The 12,783-nt window shown below is 39.4% G+C and overlaps 1 protein-coding gene across 1 annotated transcript in view; it reads left to right on the forward strand.

Annotated features, from left to right (window-relative positions):
- Positions 1–12,783, forward strand: part of PLCG2 (phospholipase C, gamma 2 (phosphatidylinositol-specific)) — a 58,521-nt gene that overhangs the window by 8,858 nt on the left and 36,880 nt on the right. The window contains 3 exon segments of the mRNA XM_009332299.1: positions 6,771–6,911; positions 9,576–9,669; positions 11,181–11,228. Of these exon segments, the coding sequence (XP_009330574.1) occupies positions 6,771–6,911; positions 9,576–9,669; positions 11,181–11,228 (283 nt within the window).

Consider the following 12,783-nt stretch of genomic DNA (forward strand, 5'->3'; position numbering starts at 1 on the left):
GATATTTAATGATCAAAGCTCATTGATCAGGCCACATACAATTTACAGGGTGAGGTGAAATGCAGGGATGTATAATTTAATGTAATGTCAATCTTATGTATGTTGCCACAGGTGGTGCTGTTCTAGCTGAGAAGTTTGTTGGTTTTTTTTTAATCTTCATTGTTGTGTTTTGTGAACTTTATGCTGCAGCATGTTTTCCCTGAAATTAAATTTTGCTAATTTTGCTTTTAAAATCTTTGCTAAAATGACCTGACAAAGAGAGTAAATTTTGGTTCTGTGCATCCTTTTGGCTGTCAGATACATTGGGAAACTTAAAAAACTGACACCTAGGAGACTATTTATGCAAGTGGCTTACATTGTTAAACAGAGATGAGGGATTTTCCCCAGCCCCCCGGTTAAACAGCTAAGTCATTTAATTAGTAGAATTTTTAATGCCAATGTGAACTTCCTCATGGTGGAAAACTTATTTATTTCCCTTTGGAGTAGATGGTATAAACATTTACAGCATCTGTACCTTTCTGGGAGAAGTGATGAGTATCCACATATTCTCCTGAGGACTGTGAAATGAGTGCTGCTTTTGGCTCCAATGTTAGACTTGACCTTGCTAGTTTCTAGTAGTGACTTTTTTTATTTTACTGCTATCAGAATTTCTTTCTGTCTGAATTTCCTTACTGTTTCAGACATAAAGTAATAAATAAACTTAACTGACATTGAAAACCCCAAGTCCATATTTGGTAATTTTCTTTCTGTTTTGTGTTCTGAACACTGTTAAAAAACAGTATGTCATTGCAAAAGTGAATCCACTTCTTGCTCTTTGTGGAGTATCTTTTCAAAGGAACATTAAAATTCACCTTTTGCTGTTTTGAAATGGCTATGTTTCAGTTGTCACCCAGGGGATCTTTGAGTAAGTCTTCAGCTGAGTATTTAGAGCTTGGTTTCTGTGGTCAAATGAAAAAATGAACGTGTGTAGCCTTTAGCTGTTTTCAAATCATTTCTTCCCTCTAGCAGCTCAGTTCTGCAATGTTGAATGCTAACTTAAAACAACCAGACTTCCTGTCATGGCCAGCCAGCGAAATGGGGATGGAATGAACTTCATAGACCTGAGCACCCCTAATGTGATTGATCAAAGTGAGTGCAAGATATAGGTTCTCCAGTACGCTTTCCCAAAAGTCAAAGTTTTACATGGCAACATTTTTGTTTTGTTTTCTTGCATGGTGTAGAATGTAAATTTTTATGGGCATATATGTAAATTTTACCCTATTCTTATCTCATTTTGTGAAGGTGCCTTTTAATTTTTAATACGAAACCAGTAGCCATTTGAGATGTATGGCCCCTTGAATCAGAGCTCAAACTGGGCAGAGCTGTAATATGTTGTTGCTCTGCTGAGCAGTCCAGTGAGAAGTTATTAATTTAATGGTAATTTGTTGTTACTGTACATGACAGCTCTGTGTGACCTGATTACTTAAAAACCTGTGGGTATAAGAAGTGCACTTCTCTAAAGCTTATGTCAGTCACACAGCTGAATCCCCAGAGGACCCCTAGGAAAGGTAGTCATGTGTGCTTTCTCAAGACGCACCATGCTGTTTCTCATGTTCCATGCTTGGTAACTGTGTTTTCAGATAATTTTGTGGCTTACCTGTAACGACTTCCTTGGGCCACTGAATGTCTCACTAAATTTCACTGTTTGTACGAGCTGAATTACTTTCCGTGCCACATCTATACTCTCATGCTGCAGGAGATTTCTGCTTTCATGCGACTTTGTCCTTTTCTGAAAGAAGCCTCACCTTGTTCCCTTTAGAGTTGCACAAAATCCGTGTTTCATTGCTGCTCTGAATAAAAACAGGCTGTTAAGACACACATTGTATAGTTAATCTTTAATTCCGCATAAGTGAGAACAATGCCATTGTCCTCACTAACCACCGTGAAGTACATTTGCAAAAGGATACTAAAGGCTTTCTTCATTCGCTGGGTGCTCATTTGCACATAGCCTGTGTTGCAGGGGCCGGTTTCTGTCTTTCCGAAATGAAACCTTCTTTGGAATATTTTGTAATGCAAATTGTTGAAACAAAATGTGGATTCTGAAAACTGGTTCTTAAGTGCAGAATGTTGCTATATATACACACACATGGAAATGTGAGTATATTCTTATAAAGAATGCCCACCCTGTGTCTAGGTCCATGGCACTTAGGTGATCAGAGTCCCTTATTTTCCTCTCTGAAACATTGCCAGTAGTTTCCCTTTAGCCTTCTTGAGACTTACTGAAAATACCTGCTGAAGTAAATAATGCTCATGGCCTGATTTCCAACTCTGTAAGCCTCCTTTGAATCTCTCTGTAGGCTTTTTCTTCTCCTCCGTTAAGTACATAACTCTGAGCTCTGATCCAAGCATCGTTTCTGGCCACAGACACTGAAAGACTCCCAGGGACTTTGGACTTCCAATCAGGAGCTTTATCTTACAAGACTCTGTAGTCCATAATGCCAGTTTCAGCTGAACTTTTACATGGTTTATCAAGACTTTTCTATCTAGGATACCTTGCTAGGTTGACAGCCTCTAAGGTTTTCTGACTTATCCCATTTATATACAATCTGCCTGAATTTCCAGCCTAAAATTATCTGACTGGACCAAAGCTGATCTATGCAAACATGCCTCCCTACAGTGAACTTAACATGGGCACTTCCAGCTAACATAAGGTGTTCTGCTGTTGGCATTGGCTGGTTTTAAGCAGGGTCTATTCCCTAACCCAGTTGTCTGTTTAGGTGCTGAATGCTTGCACTCCCAACCAGAGGTGGGTGTTATGTGAGCACGGGGGCGGACAGAGGCACAACTTCTCCCTTTGAACAGCAGTACTGGTTTGTTCTCTTCTTCTGGAATGAGGAGCACAGTGTTGTGTACAACAATGTAATGTTTTTTGCAGTTCTGTTCACATCGTTTTCTACCTGTGCTTATGTCTTGTCTTCTACTCAGCTTGCACAGCACCTACTGTAGTGGAATCCAAGTTCTGTTTTACTGTCTGCCTCTAAGTGTAACTGAAGGAAAGGTAACAGCAATTCATACCTATAAGTGTGTGACTAAATGTGATCACTACTGCCACGTTATTTGAATGGAGATCAGTGGAGATGTTGAGGATCAAAAGTTTATTGTTAAGTTTATGGCAGTAAAGAGCTCTAGCAGGCGCTCTGGAAGGCACCGAGCAATTAATCTGTGCAGTCTTTGGAAAGTGGCTATGTAGTAGTGTAACGATCCATTGAATTAACTGATTTGCCAGATAACACACAACAGCAGGAGCTGAAGTTCAGCAGCTTCAGGCTCTGAACTGCCACGAATACTGCACGTCCAGATCAGAGCCTGAAACAGGATGGTAATTGAAGGTCCCTTGGAGTCCGGTCTCGTTAAAGAGCCACTTGAGGGAGTTGTCAGAATCAGTAGGTGACTGATGAGACTGCCAAGGAGATCCTTTTAACCCATGGAAATAACCACATAAAAGAATGGATGAAATGTAAACTAGTATTGTAGGGTTTTTAGAGTGGCACTAGACTTCTGAACTGTTTGGCTGGGGACTGAATCTGTTGGGAGTGTCCTCCTTGTCTTGCTGGGTTTGAGTCAACTTCTCTACAGGGCATACTTTGATTTATGTTTCCTTGGGAAATGCATTAATCTTCCTGCACAATTTTATGGAAATTGCACCTGCAAGCATATTGGATTTGATCTGACACTGCAAGCTGCATATGTCCAGGTCTGTGCTTTTTTCAAGTTTATCAGGCCCCAGGAATATCTGTCTGTGAAGCCAGGTCAGGATACGGCTCTGCAATTTGCACGTGGGATTGAGAAGGAGGAAGTCTCCAGTACTTCAAGGCAGCAAGAAGATGGAGTGTCCGAGGCGCTGTGCTTGTAGTTCTGGCATAGGCGTGAAGTTACATTTTAATTGTTTAGTGACAGATTGTGCTATAAAAAGTTCACAGTAACTGCTTAACAGCTACGTTGGTACAGTTGATTTACTAATCTGAGTCTGAAACATGGTGCAGCTTTTTCTGGCCTGTTCCTCAGTTCAGTCGGGATCAGCCATTCTGGACTTAGTGGGCATTGTGTGGAGGGTGCTGGGTGACTCCAGACTACCTGGGGAGACAGCAGAGCTTAGCGCGGGACCAGAATTTATGCTTGCTCTGCATGTCTCTCTTTTCCCTCTCTGATTTTCTGCCTTGGCTTTTCTTTCAATAGTATAGAATAATACATCCTAAACGACATTATAAAATGTCATTAAAATATATGCAGGTAGTTTCCATTCATTTTCTGAAACTGTAACATGTAGTATATATTTCTGTGAAAATCTAAAGAATGTTTAATAAAACTTGTGTTTTGTACATCTGTTTCATATATTATTTAAGTAAACATAATGATATCTTGCCGGAATTTTGTAGGACATATATAATACATTGCCTGAAAAGTACAGGAATGTGAAATTCTGAATTTGAGGGGTTTTTATATAAATAATTTCTCCCCACCCCCCCTTTGTTCTCTTGCTGAACTATTCCTCTGTTTACTGAATGTTTAGCAATTAGGGTATAGTAATCTCTTTTTCAAAGACCAGTTGGAGAAATGATAATATGGTTACCAGTGTGAAAACCGTGCATACAAAAATCCTTGTGCCTATATGTATATACACATACATTCAGGCAGGAGAATGGGATGGTAGGGTTGAAAGGCTGTAATGCAATGAAAAGAACTGTAGTGAGTATATGTAACTGAGGGGAGACATTGAGTAAGTTTGTGTGTTTGTTTCAGAGGTCAGTATGAGGTAAGAGCCACTTGAAATGACAACAGCAGTGCAGGTTGTGAAATCTGTTTTATTGCTGTTTATAGTTTATACTGTAAGGGGGTCTTTGTGGTGTGGTGTTCATATGTGTGGATTTATAGGAGTCTGAAATGAAAGGTGTGCTTCACTTTGAAGTTAAAACTGTTTTTCAGCAGGGATTTGTTGGGTGAAGGAAAGCAGAAGAGGTGACTGGGGTTGCTCTTGCCCATGATTAGAATGAGCCAGCATGGTGCACAGTCCCGTGCTGTTTATTGCAGCCGTGCAACCTCCTTCCCTCTCCATTTGGGTACTCTCTATCTCTGCATCCTGATTCTTCTCTGCTGATATTAACGTGAACTGGTGGGCTTAGGTCATCTTTTTCAGATGGTGGCATTTTGGGATGGATATTTGGATACACCGCTAGGGATCTAAGTGAGACTTTGGATGATAAGGGGATCAGAGTCATCAGTAGGAGCTTTTGGTTGCTGGTCATTTATGGTCATGTCATTAATTTTTTTTTAGTAGTTTGCATCTAAATTTAGGGGCCCTGACCAATCAGATATGCAGATCTTAGGAAATGTTTTCATGATTTGAGAGGGTGGCTGAGCCACGGAGGTCGAGACATTAAAAGCTCTATCTTAAAGATAATTACTCTTGGAAAAGATTAGTTCAGGTTAACCTTTGAGGTCCCATTTTCCCAAGGTAAGTTGTTTAATGACTGGGAGAAGGGAGTGCCTGGTAGTAAGTTTGGCCGAGATACTTTGCAGAGAATAAGAAATTCCAAGATAAATTAATGTTTCATTATCAGGATTTTATTTATGAACTTCCTCGCTTGTCCCTCCCTCCTTTCCTTGTTGGCATCATAGAAACCCAGAGTTACACAGGCCGAAGCTTTAACCAGTGTTCAGCTTCCCCTCGGTTGGCAGCAGAGTTGCTTTTTCATTATGTTATTAACTGTCTTCTGTTACTGATGAGGTGCTCATTTAAAACAGGGTTTTTACATTGCAGAGTTCTTAAATGCATGGACAGAAACGCTCAGCTATTTTCCTTGGATCTTGCTAGGTCTGATAAACATATTTCAAGAGCGGCCATGAAATGTTTTTCTTCACTCTTCATCTTGTAGCTCGTAAGTCAAGACTGTCCAGAAGTGGGAAGAGCTGTTTATTCGTCTGGTCCACAGGCAGAACAAAACCACTTCCTTAGTTTTCTAATAAGTATCTTATCTTGAGAGTGCACGTATTTCTATTTCAGTGCTGTCTCACTACTGTTATGCAGGCCACGTAGCAAGGGCTTGATAAAAAGGGAGCTGACTTCAGAAAATGTGTGCTTGTGTAGTGTTCACATTCTGCTATGCTCTAATACTTGCTGCTGTAGAAAGCAGCAAGTTGAAAGTGATACAACAGGTTATGTTAAATGACAGAGATCTCTTTGGCATTGACCAGGAAAAAACTCACACACATTTTAATTATTAGGCTGGATTTTCTCTTTATATTCCTACTTTAAATATTTTTCTTACAAGTGCCAGTGACTATACTAGCTGACAAGGTTAGCTGACTGTCTAAGATCTGATGCATAATTTTTAGATGGGTAAGTTAGAAGTTGTATCTTTTCTTTTTTGTCTCTGAACAGTTGTCATGGCAATTGGAAATTTCTTGCTTAGAGTAAATGTCATTTGTGAAATCATGTCTTCTGTAACCCAAAGGTGCTATGTGTATACGCTTTGTCCATGGATAATAAGTGGTAGTGAAATGATAAAAATATGAAAAGTTATTTTTCTTCTTCTTTTGGTCCTTCTCTACTGTTGCCTGTTAATCAGTAATATATTTAGTTGTGGATTTGTGGATTGCCCAATAAAGATCTGTAAGTTTATATATATAGATATTGTATATATGTATGCATGCTTTGAGTTGTTCATCTTATTGTTTCAGGCTCTGCTGGAACATAAGTGCAGTTGTACTGACTGAATGTTGTTTCCTTTCAGTGGATCTGATGGAAATAAAAGAAATTCGCCCAGGAAAGAATTCGAAGGACTTTGAGCGTTGCAAAGCAAAGCAAAGAGAAGAACACTGCTTTACTATTTTTTATGGTACTCAGTTTGTCCTCAACACCTTAAGCTTAGCAGGTACTTTTTTCTTCTTTGTTTCTTCTTTAAACCTACCAGTTAAACAAATCAAATACATTGATGGAATAGTAACGCAAAGAATACTGTGGTTTTGACTTCTGCAGTTCAGGAGTGCATCGGATGTTTAAAATCTGGAGATAGACCTTTTACTCAGCCCTTTATGTCTGTGAACTGCTGCATTTGTAATGTTTTGCTTTCAAAGCACACAGTGTATCATGTGAGTGTAGTTTCCGATTTGCTCAGTCATTTCTAGCAAGATAGGCTTTTGCTGGTTAAACATCTCTAGTAAGGTTTTCAACACTGAAGAGCAGAGGTGACATTGTCCTTTTTAAAGTCAGCAAAGGATTTGCTATTGTCTTCAGTGTGGCCAGAATATTGCCCTGGCATTTTTAGTCTGGCCAAAATGATTCTGGAAACAATAGCCATGAAGAGTTAGACTACAGCTGTATCGTAGAAACTTTGCTATCACCTATGAACAATTGCAGGCTAATTTGGAAAAATGAAGTTCTAGTTTGGGTTATGTGTGTGCATGTCACCTGGTAATACTAAACCTCTTCTAAAGAAGTACTAGGGGACCATAAATAAAATTGCAAGGTGACAAATTGAAAATTAAGAGATCGGTGTGAAACGGAGGGAAGTTGTATCCTGTATCTGTGGAAAGGGTTGGGGCACTTCTTATTTCAGGTGAGATTATCCAGGGTCACAAAACCAAGGATTTTGAAATGAAAAGGGATATAAATTCTTACAGTGCAGGCTGAATACAGCTTCTAACCAGTGGAGTTTACAAAGAGATTTCTCTTCTAAAAAATTTGGTTTAGAATCATGCAGAAGATTTATTTGGAGTGGTAGTTCCCTCTCTCCTGTGCAGGAACATGCTTGTCCATTTAAATAACTAAATTCTTTGCAAAATCTTAATGGGAGAAAAGAGCAGTGCTTTGTAAGCATTTTAATGCTAACAGTTGGTTTTTTTTTTTTTTAATGGAATGAATTGCTTGTAGATTGCAGTACTAGAAGACAGGTTTTTTTACAGTCTGATGCACTGGAAATTAAAGACTGCTTGTGACTAATCCATTGTTATAGGCTTTTAACTTTAAATAAGTTTTACCATTGTTGGCTGAAGTCTGTGAAAATTTTGAGTAAGCGGCTATGCTTAACTGCAGCTGTGCCAGGTACTTCAGATTGATTTCCTCTAACAACCCCCCTGTCCCTCCTCCGTGGCAGTTCTCAAAACCAGGCCTCTGCCAACACTTTGAAAACACTCAGTACCATGAGATGTGTTGCCTTAACGCTGAACTGCAGAACAACATGATATAACTTTCAATTAAGGGAGAAATCCTTTTCCTTGTTAAAGTGCTTTGTCGTGGTTTCTTAAAACAATATAAAATAATTGTTACTTAAAAAGAATGGTAGCTGTCAGTAAGGGCAGAATTGTCTTGGGAGAAGAATTGGTTTGGCAGTGGTAGTGGGTGTTCTTTCCGAAATTGTAACTAATTGAAAAAAATTTCCATGGGGAGCTGAGGCTGGGCTCTAGCTTCATCCCTGGGGGATAAAGCATTGTTTGAAAGTACGTTTAAATAAAATGTAATCTTCGTCTTTTGAGAAACTGTTTTGCTTTGAAGGCAGTTAAAAGAATTTGCACAGATTACAGCTCCTGTGTGAAAATAGTTTTTCAGAACTGATTTAACTGAAGAATGCCTACATGGAATTTCAGAACCAGCATGCTAAAGCAAATGGATTTTGCTCAGCTGAAGGCTGTACTGATAGCATCTCATCCAAAGCCCAAAAAAATGGTTTCGGCTTAACTGGTATTCCCTAGGGAAGGCTATACCCAGCATGCAGTTCATCATCTTGCTTCTGTTGGGTCGAAGTATTACCAAATGCGATCATGTTAAATGATGTGGGGGACTCTTCTGGTTTGGGAAATGGAAAGGCAAACTACATTTAAAACAAAACAAGACAGTGATAAACCAATTTGTAAGGTTGGAAGGAAGATGTACCTGGTTTCTAGTGTTAAGCTGCGTAAGGAATTTTAGACCTTTTTTCAACTTCACTTCTATTAAAATGTGTTCTATGTAAGCTACACCAGTTTTGTACATTGCTCCCTTCCTTTTCCTCTTGCCTAAGTCTAGTCTGGAACAATCTGTGTATAGAGGCATGGATAGGACAGACAGGAGGTGGTTATGTCCATCAAAAGCCAGTACTTTACAATTTTCTTGTAGGTTGCTTGGAATATAATGAACTAGCTTTATGCTATAACACTGAGTTCTTTTGTCTGTGCACTTCAAGTTGCTCTAGATCTAGGTCCCTGGGCTTTTGCCACTTTGGAGATAGAAGACAAGAAAATGAATTTTGATTGTGTTACTACAAGAGCTCAGCAGTAGTTTCATAGTCTTTCTGCTGAGATATTGAAACTTGCCTACCCTGATAAGCAGACTTCTAAAAGGAGGAATTTTTTGACAGCTTCCAGAATCAACCCTCCCACCCCCAAATTTATGCTGGTTTTTATTAGTTTTATTATTAGCAACATGAAGCTATGCAATGGGATTTATCAAAGAGAAAGGTTAATCAGCAGCTTTGTGTACTAGAGTTTAAACGTCACAAGTAATGTCTTGGTTTTGTGTTGATTTTGTTTTGATGTTTCTCATACCATGTTATTTTTTTCAGCTGACTCTAAAGATGATGCTGAGAAATGGTTGTGTGGCTTGAATATCTTGTATCAAGAGGTCATGAGTGCTCCCACACCTGCGATCACAGAGAGGTATGTGGACATATTTTCACTTTGTGAGACTTGACGTTTCTTTGGAATTGAAAGTGGAAAATCTGAAAGAAATTTTTAAGGTGCAACAAGTGGTGCCTGCCAGTTACCTTAAGAACAACTACTCTCCAATTACTGTATGAAACAGAAAGCTCATATGGAAATTCTCCATGTCTATTTTGCTATATACATGTTCTGGAATCGCACTCTGCTGCATCTGCTAATGTGGACTTGCAATTTACCTTGTTCTGTATAACAAAACCAAACCAAACCAAAATGAGAATCTCTTAATGAGATCACAAGAACATCTGGTGTAAGTATGCGTTGACTTCTTGGAAAATTCAAATGTTTTATGCAATCACAGTAGGCTTGCTGTAGTAGATGTCCATGTGTCCTGTGTCCCAACAATTCCAAGGTGCACTTTTGCGGTTTCTCCTTTTTATTGGACCCATTGCACTGTACGGCAATGTGATCAGCTTACTCAGAGAGCCAGGCTGAAAATGAACATTTTTAAGGATTACTTTTTAGCAGCCAGCCGTATGATGGTGAAACTGCGCCCTTAATGCTTCTAAGGATGTTGCACTTGAAACTACTTACGATCAGAATGCCAGTTTTGTTGACAAGCTTTTAACGCTGTCTCTGGACTTGATTGCTTTTCATCACTGCTGACATTTTTGTTTGTGGTCACTGCTGTTACCTGTTGTGAGGATATATCCTGTCCTCGCTTGCTACCTGACCAAATTGTGGCTTTGACGTTGATGTTGTCTTTACTTACTTGCCGTTCCAGCTGGGGAGAAGGTATTCTTATCTATTCTTACCTATTGTATGGTATTGCAGCGAGCTGCTACACAAAGTGCTACTGGGTTCCAGGCTATATTTGTGCAGCAGAGTGACTCCCGTAGAGACTGAGGATAAGCTTAATAACGACATGCTGTGTTCATCCTTTAGATCAAAATCGTGTGTGTGTGTATATTTACTGTTAATGCTGCTAATAGTATTTTGCTGTGCACCTAAAACTGACATGCACTCTAATGAGGATTTTCTTTAAAACTCTTTAAACCCCTCTCCCTCCCCCCTAATTTTTAATTTTTATGCATCTAACAGATCTTTGAACCAACACCCTCAGCTGGCATAAATCATTGACTTTATAGAGTTACTCTAGTTTAGAGTAGTTGAAGTTTTGGCTCACTTTATCCACTTATTTTTACAGCTTCTGGTTGCTCATTCTTTTCTGTCCTGCCCACCCTTCCCCTTCCTGTGTCGTTTATGTGACTTTAAAATGCAGTATTAAGCAGCAGAAAAGTATATATTTACAAATATGGTTATAAAACTGGCTGAATCCTTAGATGCTGCCCGGAAATGTTTTTACTTTATTAAAAGAGATGTATCTTATGACCTCTAAATATTTCTATTGAATTTCTTCTACGGATTTTGATATTTCATTGGCTGTGTTTTCTTTATAATTCTTAGATTAAACCTTTTTTTTTTTTTCTTTTTTCCCTCTTTTCCACAAGCTGGCTGAGAAAGCAGATCTATTCTGTTGATCAAACGAGAAGAAATAGGTAAGAAGCTCTCCCTTTGTTCAGTTTGGTTTTAGTGAACTTTTGTTGCAGATTCTAACATGGAATGAAAAGACATAAATACTTCTTCGTCCAAGATGTGAAATATGAGACCCCTGAAAATGGCATTTGCTCTTGCTTTAACGACTTGAGTTTTGCCTTTTGCTAAACACAGTGTATTCATAGCACTCACTCATGTTCATGTACGTGGTATAATGAGGAAGCACATGATGAAAAAGAAATAGTTTTGCTTTTGGCCTAGAATTACCCTGCCAGAATGAGGAAAGGGAGTTCCCTTCTCCCAGCCTTACTGTAGAGATTCAGCTCAGCTGCGCAGGTGTGTTAGGTTGCTTGCTTTATAGAGGTCGTTGCCCTTTCGTAGCCATGTTGGAGCTCAGCAGCTTGGACTGTATAATTGCTGAAGTGTCTTTGAATTGGAATGACTACACTCTAATGCAGACAGACCAGAACCAGCTTTTAAAAGCTTATTTCAGCATTAGTAACAACGAAGCTGCATAAGCAGAGTTCAACATGGGCTGCTAAAGATCCAGGGCGGATGTTTCAGTGATTAGCCTTCCCTTGTTTCAGTCCTGATGGGGCCTGAACATGGCTAGTATGTGCGGTATCTAGTTTGAGACTAGTCACGGCAGCAGTGTCAGATATATCCAGGGATAGGGTTGTCCCAGCAATAACATGAATTCTTTCCTGCAGGGGTCAGAACTGTGAGGAGAGGAGAACAGAACAGAATTTTAGGAGGACGAGGAGATAAGAGAGATACCTGAGGGTATTAGAGGAGAGGAGGAGGAAGACTACTGGTATGACAGGATAGCACCATGTGAAAGAGTTACTTTAACAGTGGGCAACACAAGATACTCTTGAGGGTAGATATAGAAGGAAGCCAAGTTAGTGGTTTGGAATAAGGGCAAAATCTTTCTCTCTCTCTCTCTCTCTCTCTTTTTTTTTTTTTTTTTTTAGCAATTGTCTTGGCTACATGGGCTTGTCTTTTTGCCATATACTCAAATAGACCAAAGCTATAGAATTACCTCTGACATGGTGCTTCTCATGTGAAGGAAGTCCCATGGGTTGTAGCTCCCAGTGTGTTGTAGGTTTGTAGCTTTTGCACAACAAAGGAGACTTTTTTTCTTTTTTTTTTAATGAATTCAGTTGCATACCTCTCCTTAGAGTTTCTAGAAATCATGTGACACTGAGAAGAATGTTAACCCCTCCTTCCCCATGTCTGTTACTTTACCGTGATTTTGCTCTTTGTCTGGAACATGCATTTTATTCTCAGGTGTAATTCAGTGTAGAAAAGTACATGCATTTCCTCTCATTTAGGCCTTTTCCTAAAAGCAAAATAAAGTGTGGTGTTTCATTGTGTGAATGAGACTGTGTTATTGCAGGAAATAACACCATTCTGCAGACAGCCTGTGGCATTGTGCAGCTGGCTTCAGTGTGAGCTGAGACACCATTTCAAAACGGTGTTTCCTAAGCTGGCCAGAGTGGTGAAGGGGGAAAGTACCATCCTTTACTTGATATTGGCTTATACCTCCTGATGTAT

Source organism: Pygoscelis adeliae, unplaced genomic scaffold, assembly GCF_000699105.1.
Source record: "Pygoscelis adeliae isolate BGI_AS28 unplaced genomic scaffold, ASM69910v1 Scaffold18, whole genome shotgun sequence".
Lineage (NCBI taxonomy): Eukaryota > Metazoa > Chordata > Aves > Sphenisciformes > Spheniscidae > Pygoscelis > Pygoscelis adeliae.